Source organism: Cavia porcellus, unplaced genomic scaffold (genome assembly GCF_034190915.1).
Source record: "Cavia porcellus strain 051 isolate PalLab524CR breed Dunkin Hartley unplaced genomic scaffold, mCavPor4.1 scaffold_1, whole genome shotgun sequence".
Taxonomy (NCBI): Eukaryota; Metazoa; Chordata; class Mammalia; order Rodentia; family Caviidae; genus Cavia; species Cavia porcellus.
In genome coordinates this window covers 177,812,374-177,827,198 of record NW_026947484.1, presented here as the reverse complement: position 1 = coordinate 177,827,198, position 14,825 = coordinate 177,812,374, and the positions used below count along the sequence as shown (strand labels likewise).

Sequence of the window (14,825 nt, the reverse complement as noted above, 5' to 3'; positions counted from 1 at the left end):
GCACTAGCAATGTACTGCTGTGAACACATACATTTATACAAATTGTAAAAAGTGTTCATTTTAGGCAATGCTGAGTATGCTGATCTTTTCCATTCTGACTTCTCTTTGGACTCACTCACTTCCATTCATGTTGATTGGTCTTGGGGTGACCACAGAAATTTTGTAGTTACATTTTATGTTTTCTTTTAAAGGAGAAGCCAAATTATATGATGTTGGGCTAGACATACTCTGAGTTTGTTTCTACTCATAAAATAAATTTTAAACCTTATTCTCCTGAAAGCTTTCTTTTTTGATTCTCAAATGCCTAGTTTGGAAGGATAAACAATGTTCTCTACAGAAAAATCTATCTCCTTGCAAATTTTGCTATGGGGAAAATATAATTCTCCTTCAGGAATATGATAGCTTCTGATGGCTTTAAGCAAGGGCTAGTAAACACATTCTAGAATATTCTCTTTTGATTTCTCCTCTCCTTTCAGCTCCTGTCATCACCACTCCTCTTGAAACTGTGGATGCCTTAGTTGAAGAAGTAGCTACTTTCATGTGTGCAGTGGAATCCTATCCGCAGCCTGAGATTTCTTGGACCAGAAATAAAATTCTTATTAAGTATGTATCCTACTTTATTCGGGCAAAATGTCTGTGGCTGCCTTGTGGTTTATCTTCAACATAAATGAAAATACAGCTCTTGGCAGTGCTGAAGTTCCCCTTGTAGAATATGTAAGTGTAAATTATCTCATTTTATAAGTGTAAGATCTGAAGGCCAGTGAGTTTTAGAGACCTCCTCAAAACATCAACAACAGCAACTACTGCTACAACAATCACAACAACAAAGTGATTACCTGACAAGGGAGGTCAAGGAGGCTCCCAGGTGAGAACCTAAAGGAAACCTCACAGGAAGTAGCAAATACTGTTATATCCTTAATCTGGACACATGTGTTCCAGGCCATGCTGAGAAAGCAATAGACACATTCTCGTTTCTTATATTACTAATATCCCAATAAAGTGAAGTCATTTGTCAAGGATTCTGACCCCAGAGTCACTTTTTCTTTTTAAAGTTAGAATGGACTCAGTATGGAGTGAGACAGACTGTCAAACATATAAAGTGATATTTTGGCAGCTAAAGACTATGCTATCTTTTTCTCATTACAGTGTTATCTGATCCAAAATGCTCTATAAAAAAATCTAACAAAATGAACCACAGGCTCTCTCTCAGGCAATGTAGCTTATATTAAGACTAAACACTCTTAACCCACTTGTGCTACTATAACAACAGCAACAACAACAAAAGCCATAGACTGGATGGTGTGTAAACGCCAGAAGCTTATTTGTCACAGTTTGGGGTCTGGTAAGTGCAACTTCAGAGTTAGAAGACTCGTGTCTAGTAAAAGCCCACTCTTTGGTTCAGAGACAGCCTTTTTGGTGCTGAGTCCTCACCCGAAGGAAGGGGCAAGAGAACTCCTTTGGATCCTTTCTAGGGACACTAATCCCACTCAGGAGGCTTCTCACTCATACCTAATCATCTTGCAGAGGTCTTCACTCCAAACACTGGGGATTAAATTTCAACATGAATTTCAGGGGGACACAAATAGTCTATCACAGATGTTTAGGGAATTTCCCAGACCAGGGTCCATGAACTCGGATGGGAAAATAATGTCTTTGTTTTTACTAACCTCTATAAGAAATGTAGTGCTTTCTTCTATTATACATGTTCCAATATGGAAAATTACCTTGTGTTGGGAGAAGCTAATTGTATATAACCTTTAAAAAGAAAAGGTGATTTTGTAGTCTGATTCCTTGCCAAATGACATATAACCTCAAAGTGTTCTATCAGGCAAGGTCTCTTGGAAATCTTGGAACAGGAAGACTCACAGACCAAATTAAAATATGTGAAATACTTTTAGCAGCTTCTTCAATCTAGTTAGCACTTCTTTAAGTCCTGGTTTCTTTTTGCTTAGCAATTATTCCTCAAATTATAAGTAACAACAATCAAAACAGGCTAACTGCTTCAATACTTTGGAGATTTTCTCAGCTAAATATCTGAGCTAAAAATTGTTAATTTTTTTCTACACAGCTTCAGGGCACTGATTAGCTAAATTCTCTACCATGCTATAACAAAGATCCTCTTTCCTTCACTTTCAAGTAACATATTATTCACTTTTATTTGAGCCTGTACAAGTGCTTTTAACACGCATACTCTACCAATTGCCTGAAATCTCTGAACTGATTTAGATTTTCTCCACCACTTTTTCATTCCCTTTTAAGTCCTTAGCAGCAGGCATTAGGATCTATTTTTCTCCTCACAATTTCTTTAGAAAGTGTAGCCTTTTTCCACCATGCTCCTCAAAATTCTTCCAATTCTACCCCTTTTCTAATTCCAAAGCCGCGTCTCCACTTTTAAATATTTGTGCAGTAGCACCGTGCTTTTAGATACCACGGTTTACATTTATTTCCTATTGTTGCTCTAACACATTACCACAAATCTAATGGCTTAAAACAACATAAATTTACTATATTGCCCTGTTGGACTTCATTAGTGTAAAACAAATCTCACTGGACTAAAATCAAACGTTAACAAAGCTGAATTCAATGCAGAGGCCAGAAGGGATTTTATTTCACGCTTTTTCCAGTTTGCAGCCTTTGGCACCTCCCACATTCATACAGCTTAGCAATTGCCATCACTGTCACCTCTGCCTCCACTGTCATATCCCCTTCTCTGATGCTTCTGTCTCATTTTTCCATTTTTAAGAATTATTATTATTATATTGAGTCCATGTGGATAATCCACAATACTTCATTTTGACATCTTAAGAAGTAAAAAGTCCTTCTTCCCTTGTAAGGTAATTTACTCAAGAGTTCTGGTGATTAAGGCATGAATTTCAGGGCACTGGCTTTCTGCTTACCATATACAATTGGCATAAGAAATCCTCATTTGGTTAAAAAAAAAACTTCGCTTTTGTGCTGATGAGTCCCCTTAAATATCCTTCTGTTGCCCTAATTCCTTCCTGAATGGACAGTCTGCATATAATTAAATAATGAATGTAAAGCATATGGTTTTTAAAGTTTGAAGCTATTTCACTCATTCATGTATTACAAGTAACTACAGCTGTGCCTGGCACTTATTAAGCCGTAAGTATTTATTTAATGAAACAATGAATATTTGTTGTTAGTTATTTCTGTGGATATTTCTGCTCATCACATTTATGGGTACACATTCATTTGTTAGGGGCTTCTTCCTAGTAATCATAGGAGAAGACTCATATCTTTTCCTCAATAGACTTTATATCAGTCTTTTCAGCAGCTTTTATCTTTTGAATGTAATTTTGAAAGAATCGGTACATGTGCGATTATCATATCCTAACTTTATGTTACCATAGCAAGTACAGCTATTCTTAAAACTCACGCAGATTTTGCCTTTTTTCCTGCTTCTGTATCAACGAGTCATCAATGTGGTCAGCTAAGCAAAAGCAGCAAATAACAGACACTGCGCTGATCTGTCTTGTCCCCTGTGACCCTCAGGCTCTTTGACACCCGGTACAGCATTCGAGAGAATGGACAGCTCCTCACCATCCTGAGTGTGGAAGACAGCGACGATGGCATTTACTGCTGCATAGCCAACAATGGCGTGGGGGGAGCCGCAGAGAGCTGTGGAGCCCTGCAAGTCAAGATGAGTGAGTGGCAAAGTGACTCGCCTGTAATGAAAGTTGACTTGGCACAACTGGAAATAGTCAGGAGTAAATAGGAGTAAATCTTCATGCCTGGAGTGTTTGCTTGTTTTGGTTTTTTTGCATGTGGAGCAGCAACAACTAAATCTGATGAGTCTCTTTTGCTAAATGCCAAGGACAAGATTTTGAGGATGCAGCACATTTAAAGTATTTTGCTGTGCTCTGGTGCTATCATTTTTGTAATGCTTCTCATTTTCTCTCTAGCACCAATATTCCAGATCTTGTTCCATGTTGACTCCTTTTATTTTTCTCTGCTCTTCTTTTTACCCTCTCCTTCGGAGAGTTCACTAGTGTTTATGTGAGAGTATACCAGAATGATAAATTTTTCACATTGCTTGGAAAAAGCTGCTTCATAAGGCTCCCAAGGATTCCTGGCCCCCATCACTTTTCCAGCTTCCCTCCTTCCCCAAGTCATCCCTCTTCAAACTTTCTAAGGTCCATCCACTAAGGACTCAATGCCGGCACAGCAGTACACCTCCAGCATCCTCCTTCCAAAAGTGGGCCATTTCTGATTGGTCAGTACTTGTGGCTCTCCTATGAATCATGCTTCTTTAGTGTGGGGATCCATGACTCAACATCAATATTGAACTCATTCCTACTTTATTTCATATTTAATTTCCTACAAGGACTCTCCTTACAGCTCACCTCACAGATGACCAACACATCTGTTTCACTGCAAAGACAGGAATAACTTCATTTAAACAGACAAATAATTAAGTATGGCAGACACAACATATGTGTGACTCAGCTTTGTCATAGGGCTCTTGCCCAGAGAACATTATTAAAGAAATAGGCAAGCCCCTGTTTGACAGTCATAGGAATAGCAACCTCTAACCCAAGATTTTGCTAGCAACTAGATGATAATACAAGTTACAACTGAGATGCCTAGGAAGAATCTGCAGTCTAGGTATTCACTAATGTCAATTAGAGCTGTAGGTTTTAGACAGCAGAGTAACAACCCTGATACTTTTCCATAGCATATTTTGAAGCCTGTGTTGTATGTTTGCCAGAATTCAGGACCATAAAACTTTAAATTATGATAAATGCTTAAATTAAAAACCAATATATTATGCAGCGTTTGCAAATATCACATAAAATCAACCCCCCATTGATCTCCTACACATCAAAGTAGAAAGGAAAAGAGAAGTCTTTCATACTGTCAATCTTACAAATTAATTCTGTCATGTGACCTGAAAGAAATAAAATGCCCTCATGTCTCATTAGTCTATCCTATAAAGACATGCCTTTATTTTATATCTATATGATTACTAATGACATAAATGTACTTTTTAATTATTTTATGAAATCTGAAAGTACTAAAATAACTTTTTAAGCGTCAATTCTTCTGTTAGATTTAATAACTTTTTATTTGAAAACTTCGTATTAGAAAGAATAAAATTACCTGACATTAGCTATTTCTTCTAAAAGATTAACTTAAATCTAACATAACAGTAAATTACACAAAGTTGCTTTGCAAACTTGAGTTTGAATTAATTTTTGAATTTTTATTCCCCAGATTTCTTTCTACTCTCTCTCTTTCTATACATATTACTGTCTACTATATAGTACTATATAGTATATGTATATTAGTGTCTACTACTATAGTGTTTACTTTCTAGAGAATAAAATTTATCTCATTATTAAACATCAACATTAATCATTAAATTAAAATGGAAATATTGGGAAAGTAGATCATGATTCAAAACCATATGAAATATACTTATTCCATTTTTTCAAGTGGTTTCATGTTTTCTGGCATAATTTTAAACAATGCTGAATTGTTACATTGACAGGTTATGTTGATCAACATTTTTAGTAACTAGCTTCTCTTGGAAATTTCTGACACCTAAACTGTTTCCAAAAATTGTGTTTTGTACTGTAAAAAATTGTGTTTTGTACTGTATCTTACTAAAATAAAGATAACTTAAACTTTTAGAGATAATTGGGCCAGTGATATAGCTCAGAGGCACAAAGCCTGCCTTGCAAGTGCAAGGTCCTGAGTTCCACTCCCAGTACTCTCTCCTCCCCCAAAAGGATTTCTGCTTGATAGTCAGCATTTGGTGAAATTTCAAAAATAATATGCCTAAAATGACTTTTGAAGTGACAATTTAGAGTTGAATAGAAGGTTAAAACTAAGCTCAGAAGAGCCTTATTGCCTTCTTAATTTTTATTCCCTATAGAACCTAAAATAACTCGTCCTCCAATCAACGTAAAAATAATAGAGGGATTAAAAGCAGTTCTTCCATGTACTACAATGGGCAACCCCAAACCATCTGTCTCCTGGATTAAGGGGGACAGTGCACTCAGGGTAAGTAATTATTGTGTAAAAATGCATTTTAAAATTTAATGGTCTCTTAAACACGTAGTTACATGCTTACGGACTTCAAGTTTAAATTTTTCCCTTATCCATTTTAATTGAACTTAAATATTTCTATTTGTTCTTGTTTCTATTTATTCTTAAATGTTTATTCTATTGAAACAAATACTTCTGTTAATTTAGAAATGTTTCCATAATTATGGAAATTACAGGGCTTTTCATGAAATTGGATATAACTTCACTGCTTCAAGCAAAACAACAAATTGCTACAGATTGAATGCAGAAACTTGGATGAGAATCCAGTGCTTTTTATTAGGCCAGATATTAAAGAAATTTGCAAAAACAATATGAAAACTGGCATCAATCTCGCTAAATCTTTTTGTTTGTCATGAAATTATATGTGATTGGTGATCACATGAATGGAGTTTGTTACTGGCATTTTAAAGTGAATTAATAAATATGTATTTATGTTTATCTCTTTTCAAGTTTCTTTTTTAGCTCCTAACAAGCAAATAAAGATATATAAAACTTTGAAAGACAATGACAATATGTCTTGGGATCATTATTATGGTTAATTAGAACATTTTGGATTCTCTCACAGCATTTTATCTTATGCATAATAAACATCCAATAAAAGTTAATATTTTAAATGATAATGTGGATGATGACTTGATAAAAATGGCAAGTGTTTCTTGGACTGGATTGTTTGAAACTTACATCCCTGTCTCTGGCAGGAAAACACTCGCATTGCAGTTCTTGAATCTGGGAGTTTAAGGATTCATAATGTGCAAAAGGAAGACGCAGGACAGTATAGATGTGTGGCAAAAAACAGCCTGGGGACGGCGTATTCCAAGCTGGTGAAGCTGGAAGTGGAGGGTAAGATGCTGCGTACCTCCCCATCACAGTACGATCAGAGCCCTCACATTTACTGAGATTGCCGTGTCTTAGTGTAAGAAAGAAATATAGGTATTGCTGGTCCCTCAGCTGTCTGGATGACAGACCATAGGTAAAGACTAAGAAAACAGTGAAGAAAGGTTGAGAAGGAGAAGTTTTCACTATCACAAAATGTCATATTCTAGCTATTTCTACTATCATTGGTAATTCCGACTGCCGTGACCTAAATGAAGTATAATACTAAAATAATTGGACCTTTGAAGCCAAAGTAATAGGCACTTTGGAATTTATTCCTGGCTTGGACAATTCTCCCTCATTTAGAAACTTGGAGACAGCAATTTTATGTTTCTCTGAATTAGAATGGCTTTATAAAAGTTATAAAGAGGAAAAAGTAATCTTGTGAGATTTTACTTTGTCATAAAAGGATGAGAAAAATAAAAGGACTCAAAATATATAGCCTAAAATGATCCCAGCTCCATGGATCATTTATACGCAATAGGTCATCAACATAGTAGTGATTTTTTTTTGTCATTGAAGTGATTTGTTTTAATCAGTTCAGTATCTTGGTATAAAAGGTCTTCACTGAAAAATCAGAATTCGAACATTTGTTTCTCTTGATCTAAAATGGTATCACAATTTGTTTAAAACTACAAATTTCCAGCATACGTCCTCTGTGAGCAGACTGGTTACAAAACCTCCCCAGCTCTTCTAACTCTAAATCACAAATTCAATACCTCTGGCAATCAGTTTTCTCATCGGAGAGTGAGGCTTGTACTTAATGAAATAAGATACTGACAGCTTTTAGCAGTGTCTTGTCCTTTGTGAACACTCAGTAAATGTTGGAATTTGCAGGAATTGCCATTTTTTTCTCTTACCTAATTAATAAAATGCTGTACCGCTGCCTCCTGGACCAAATTACAGTTCACACAGGAAAGTCCCCAAGGGTTCCTGAGGTCCTTGACTCCATCTTACTCCCATTTAATCAAAATTTCTCTTTTCCTGTCGCTTCTCGCACTCACTAGTTCCTCTTTTAAAATTATTTTTATTTCCCAAATGGGCCTTTGTCCTTCTTTCCACAAATTTAATGATCTCATTTTCCACATTTGTTTCTAACTGACAAAACATTTCATTATGCAATTGCATAGATTACTCTTAAAATTCCCATTAACTGTTGAAGGGAAAGAATGTATTTTGTGGAACTAGCGGCTGTCAGAATATAAAAATATATTTTCAGCATAGTTGCTATAATTTAATATCTCTGTTAAAGAGTAGAATTAACAATTGATGTGATTTTTATTAGCGAAACTGAATACTTCCTTCTTTGTTCCTAACATTTAAATGATTTCACTCATTTCCTTCACACTTAAAAGATGCTACAGATTTTATTGAACCATGGTGGTAATACCACAAGCTCGTAATATCATTTAAAGTTCCTCTGAGAATAGGCAAAATAATCATTTTAGCTCAGATGTCTATTTCTACTCCCTCTTGTCCTTACTAAAATACTCAAAATATGTGATATATTTAGCAACTCCTGGCACAAAAGAACCATTTAATAAATGATATCTATAATAACTATATTATTACTTACAAATAATTAATATTGCAGCAAATGTGTTTTGGCCAAATGTTTGCATATGGTTAACTTCCACTTGAATTTATAGTTGAGGAATTTCTACAATATGTAATTAAATACATGTTCGATTGAAAGAAGAGCTAATTCAAACTACCATCCAGAATAGGTGGAAAGCAATAGAGAAATAAGTGGAAGAGGCCTCAAAATACCTGTCAATGTCTACTAGCTTGGCAGTGGTGAGCAGTGAATGTGTGCCTGGGCACAGTCAGAAGGGACTGATGAATATATGTATGTACCATGTAGTAACTCTCCAAATGAGTTACATGCCGGATATTTTGAATCAGAACTCCATAGTGCTATTTGACACTGTCCTACACGTACTATGGATAGATATGCCCGGAAAAAAGAGGCCTTGCACTGTGAGTTTCTAACAAGGACCAACATACCAGGCATATTAACACACCGAGTGTAATGTGAATCTCAGCTGCTGTAACGAACATGAAAGAAACACTGTCATCCGGGGGAAATAAACCTGCCTTTCTAAATTACCATCTGCAAGTTTTTGGCCCTCTGGAATGGCAATGTAAGGGCATTCTACCCTTGTCTTGTCTCAAATGATTCCAACAGTGACGCACAGAATTCTTGATAGAAGCATCTAACTCAAGATGTTCCAGTATGACTATCTTTTCAAAAGGATGAGCAATGAAATGGCTAACATTTTTAAATGTGCCATGCTGTTAAACACTTTCGTTAGATTGTCTCATTCAGTCATCCCTAACAGTCTCTGAGAAGGCCCTTTGCGATATTTTAGGAAACTGGGAAACACAGAAACTAGCAAATTACAGAACACACACAGGCGATAGCATCTAAGAAACTGGAGAATACTCAGTGCTATCTGCTCTACTAAAGAACAAGAGAGTCCTGTGTGACAGTGGCAAGACTAAAGAAGGCTAAATTTGAGGCATTTGTAGGAAATGGCCTACCTACCTAAATATCTAGGTAACTCAAGACCATGATATTTAGTGAAATAAACCAGACTCAGAAGCTTAAACATCACATGGTTTCTCTGCTATGAGAAAGCCAGTGTGTAAATAATTTAAAGAGCAAGATATAAGACATATAATAGGAAACAGGAAAGTAGACCTTTTGCAAACAGGAAGGAAATCTAGAGATGTAGAGAGACTGGAGGGACATGAGGGTAAAGGAAAATACAAAGGACTAAGGTATGCTAAGTCCATGTACCAGTTCCCCAAGGTAAACATATTGATTGTCATTGTAAACATGTACCAATGAACACAGTAGTAGCAGAATGGAAGTGAGGATTTTTGTAAAGGACGGGCAGAGTAGGAACATAGGAGAGGAAAAAGAGATGTTTTTCAATGAATTTGACAGAGAAAGAGTCAGAAAGGAAGCAGCTGCTTAAAAATATTGAAAAATCTTAAAACACTAATGAGAATAAAATTTGAACATACAGAAGATAAGGGAATCACATAAGGGACGGTAGTGCTTAGCACGCACAGAGATGAGCCCAGTGGACAGGTGAAATGATAAACTTTATTCAGAGGCTGACCGTATGCTCTGGTTTTCCCAGGACAGTTCTGGTTTACACTGTTATTCTGGGATAATTATTAATAGTTACTTTTTTACTTTCAAAAGTATACAGGCTCCCATGATAAAAGATATGGTGACTTTCCTTGGACAAAAGGAGAGGTTTCTTTAATAGAAAAAAAGGAAAAAGTGTATTTTCCAGTATGAGTTAATATGTTAGGCGAATAAAATTTGAGAAAGCTCTGCTCTCATGGTCTCTGTTTCCTTCAGGAAGTGGAAAGTAAGGTTATCTTCTGAAAATACTTCTGTAAGGGGGCCAAGCAGTGGAAAGGTTTTTAAATAGCTGCGAGATGGGAGAGATGACTCACAAGGGAAACTAGGACTGCTAGGAACATCTAGGTTTAGTTAGAATACGGAGTGGCGTCAATCTGCAAGCTTGCAGGCTATTTCCCCTCACCCCCATCGCATGCCAAGCAGTGTTGCCCTGCTCTACAGACACAATTTCAGAAAAAGTAGAAAGATAAATTTAACACAAGACATACAGTTTGGAATTTGCCAGAAAGAAAAATAGGGCAAATGGTGTCTATTGCAAGAGAAATAGAAGTAGGGAATAACGGGATGTCTAAGTATCAAATATGCCTAGGGTTTAATACCTAAATATCAAATACAATGGAATTTAGACCTAGGGCTAAATACTTACTCCAGAAATATAGCAGACATGATATAATGAAAGTCTTCTTATTACAAACCACGTGGGAATGCTGGATTGGCTGTGCAAATTGTGGGAATAAGATTTGCGTCTCCAGAAGCCAGAACTGAACAGAAGTTGAACCAACAGATCAGTACACTAGCGAAGTAGATTCTCCATGGTCCAGGAAGCACTGTAAGAGATGTTCATGGTTTAAGACAGGAGGTGGGAGACAGTCTTCAGCCATGTGAAGCAGAGGTTAGCACTGAGATCCCGTATTAATCTGAGAACCACAAAAGTGGCAAAATGAGCCAGAAAATTTTCATTTATAGGCACAAAAAATATGACAAGACTTGACTGTATTCATTTAAGTTCCATTTGTGAGAAGGTGGGGAGTCGTTCGTGAATGAACATTAAAAACCTAGAACACATAGGATTGATATAAAATTGAAAAAACCAGCACAGTTTTGAAATTCGCCAGTGATGAAACTAACATAAAAAATTGATTCTGGGCCAAAATGTAACCATAACAAAAAGCCTTTAAAATGTACTTTATCTGTGACATAGGGTCTTGATTGATAAAGCCACACTGAGAATGAATTCACCATGTAGATTTGTTCTACCTACAAGAAATAACTTACCTTGAGTATAGTTAGATGATATAATACACAAAGAAGAGATACTACAGTACACAAGTGTCAAGAAAACAACATAACATGGATGAGAAAGTAAGCACTTCAGTTACTGAAGACACAAAAGGGAGAAGAAAACAAAGAAAATATGTCAGGAGGGAGAAAGGTTCTTTTGAAAAAGTTAAATATAATTTTAACAAATGAAGCATATATAATGATTGAAATTAAAATGTGATGGATACATAATGGTATATTAGTAAAAAGATAGTTTAGCCATTATAAGAGACTTCAGAATGTAGACTTCAATGCAGAGATTTAAAACATGAAACCGAGTTGAAGAAATAAGAGTATGTAACAGAAAGAGAAAAGAGAGAAAATATGAGAGGCAACATGAAAACACTTGACTGAGAATTTGATAGCACTGATGGAAGCTCAGATCCTCTAGTATGAGAAGCACAGCAAGTCCCAATCAGTAAAAATAAAGAGAAAATAGAAACAATTTTAACCACACACATAGTAATGAAGCATAAAAGATAAGGAGATTTTTGGGGGGTACTACTGGAGATTGAAAACAAGGCTTCATATTGAGCTATCTCCCCAGGACTGCTTAGTTTTTATTTGGTGACAAGGCCTCATTAAGTTGCCCAGCTGGACATAAACTCTTATTTCTCCTGCCACAGCCTCCTAAAGTGCTGAGAGAATTGATCTTAAAAACTGGAGAAAAGCTGAAAAAGGATAACAATTTTTTCTTTCTTTCCTTTCTTTGGGGGGAGGACTTTTTGAGACAGAGTCTCACCATGCAGTTCAGGCTGGATGTGTGCTCACCTTGTAGTTCATGCTGGCTGTGCGCTCACCTTGTAGCCCAGGTTGATCTCAAATTTGCAGCAATCCTCCTGTCTCAGCCTCCCTAGTGCTGGAATTATGGTCATGTGCCACTGTGTCTGTTCTTTGTTTTCTTTAAAACAGGGTTTCGCTGTGCAGTTCAGGCTGGCCTTGAACTCACGTTGTAGCCCAGGCTGGCCTCGAATTTGCAGCAATCCTCCTGCCTCAGTCTCCTTTGTGCTGGGACTACAGACATGCACTACACCCAGCTATACAAGGAATAGCAATTTAAAACACAACCATACTAGGAAATCAGTGCTTTAATCTATGCCTATGATTTGGTATAACCTCATGAAGGTCTTTTTGAGGGAAAAAAGTCAAACTTTAAAATGCATATAGATTTGTCACAATAATTTGACTTCTGATAACTTACTACAGGAACATTTAGATAAGCATGTATTCAAGACTATTCATTACAAAGATGTTTATAATGGTAAAATTTAAAAGAATTTAAATTTTCATCAATATGAGATTGACAAAATATAGAAAAAAGTATATAGGATGAAATTCCATTCAGTCATTAAAAGCATGAAATTGATCTGTATTATTTAACTTCTAAAAAATATCCACCATGTCTGTTTCCCACTTCAGAGCCTCAGTTTCCTAATCTCTAAAATAGAAATAAAAGTACTTATATTTTTAGGTATTGTGATCATTAGTTAATATAGGCATAAAGTCAACATTATGAAATTTTTCCTCTTTATTTACTTCATATAGTATTTATATAGTTCTAAATTCTTTAGAAATATTAATTCATTAGTAATGAAATATATTCATAAGTTAAAAGCAAAAAAATGTGTTATATATTACATATAATGTATGCATACATGTACCAAACTACAGTCATCATCTCTATGTAGAATTACATGGGAGGAACTAGCTTTCATTGTATACTGTATATAGTTCTATGGGCTTTGCGCCTTTCTAAAGAGACCTTTATAATTAGGAATAATTAATACACACTCCTAAACTGAGAAAAAAATGTTTTTCCCAAATATTATTTGTCCCCAAAATATTATTTCTCTAAAAAATATTTCTCCTAAATATTTTGAAAAATGCCATGAGCCTTTCTATTCATGGATGTGAGATGCTATGTTTGCAGTTCTGTTGCTCCAGTCTTCTCTTGGACAAACACAGGAATGAGAAACATTTTGTCAAAGGCAATTGATTCTTAAGTTGATCAGGTATTCACTGCCCTTGACTACTGAGTGAAGAACATTGGTGGTGCGGACCTGATGAACAAAACATGGAATACACTTTTACCTTACAGAAGTGAATTAGTCATATGCTCTTTGATGGGACAAAATATCTGATACCCATAAATTAAAGGAAGAGAAGTTTAATTGACTCATGAAAATTCAATCCTTGGAAATCCGGCTCCAAGGCAGAAACACCATAATGGAAGGACATGGTGGAGGAAATCTGCTCAGCTCATAGATTCTCTACCCAGGTGACTCTTCTTTCTGACTTACAGCAGAAACCTGGAATTTATGATTTGGTTGGAGGATCCAACATAAAAATTCAGTCTGGGTTCTGATTTCTCTCTGAACACTCTATATTACTGAATCATAGCATAAAATGAAAAGTAAACATAAGTTGCCATAAAAAGTGAATCACTGCTAGGTGAGATGTATTTGACATTGGTAAGGAAGTTTTTCCCAAGTTCCATAGATATCTGGAATACAGTAAAGAGTTGTCAGGTTTACAACGGTAGAAACATTAACCACTGTCTGTGGTACCTCTGAGACAATAGACTTTAGAACAGGTTTTATAACAGGATATGTCCAGGAATACCTTTTTGTCTAAAATCAGAGAAATCTATAACATACTCCCTAATGCCAAAGATGTTCATTTCGTACTTTACAGTATTTGATCTGCGTAATAGAATCATAGATTTTTTATGTTCAATATTGGCTAGTTTTTTTGTTCTTTTGTTGCAAATTCTAATACATCTAAACAATTGAGATTTGTCTCATAAGTGCTAGAGGCTGTGGTACCGGATTTGTGGCTTCCACCCTTTATCTAGAAGCATTCTTTATGTTTCCTAGTCTAAAAATGAATATACAATGATGAAACAAAAACAAATCAACCATATTCCTTCAATAAACCTTCTCGGTATAACTATAAATATTCCTTCTGCTTATAATCATTTATTTTAATTAGTTCCTTACAGAAAATGAACTCACCATTTTCAGTAGGATGAATCCATGTAGTCTCCATCCTCATAATTTATTTTAACTATTTATTAGATTTGGTAGGTGGAAAAGAGAAGTTAAGTAATTTGTCAAAGGAATTTCCTTCCAAGAGACAATTTCCTTGCCTGCTTCTGGAATGTATCCCACATTTTACCTTAGGTATGATGCATGCCCAAAGAATGACCCACACTGTTTCTCTCATGTATTCGAAACAGTTTTCTCCTGAGCACAGTAAAGGCAGGAAGTCAGATGCTCAGCAGTCCTGGGAGATAACAATGGAATGTGTTATTGTGAGTGATAGAGTGGGGATTTCAAGAAGAGGTTACTACTGTGGTTTCTCTAGGCAACTTCTGAAGTACAAGATAGATTTTATG

At 35.8% G+C, this 14,825-nt stretch overlaps 1 protein-coding gene across 4 annotated transcripts in view; it reads left to right on the top strand.

Moving 5' to 3' along the window:
• The window catches only part of Musk (muscle associated receptor tyrosine kinase), a 94,439-nt gene that overhangs the window by 14,968 nt on the left and 64,646 nt on the right, over positions 1-14,825 (top strand). For all 4 annotated transcript variants that reach the window (XM_003463784.4, XM_003463782.3, XM_003463785.3 and 1 more), the window contains exons 2-5: positions 477-603; positions 3,514-3,665; positions 5,900-6,027; positions 6,771-6,912. In XM_003463784.4, coding sequence (XP_003463832.2) covers positions 477-603; positions 3,514-3,665; positions 5,900-6,027; positions 6,771-6,912 — 549 coding nt within the window. The remainder of the gene's footprint in view (positions 1-476; positions 604-3,513; positions 3,666-5,899; positions 6,028-6,770; positions 6,913-14,825) is intronic.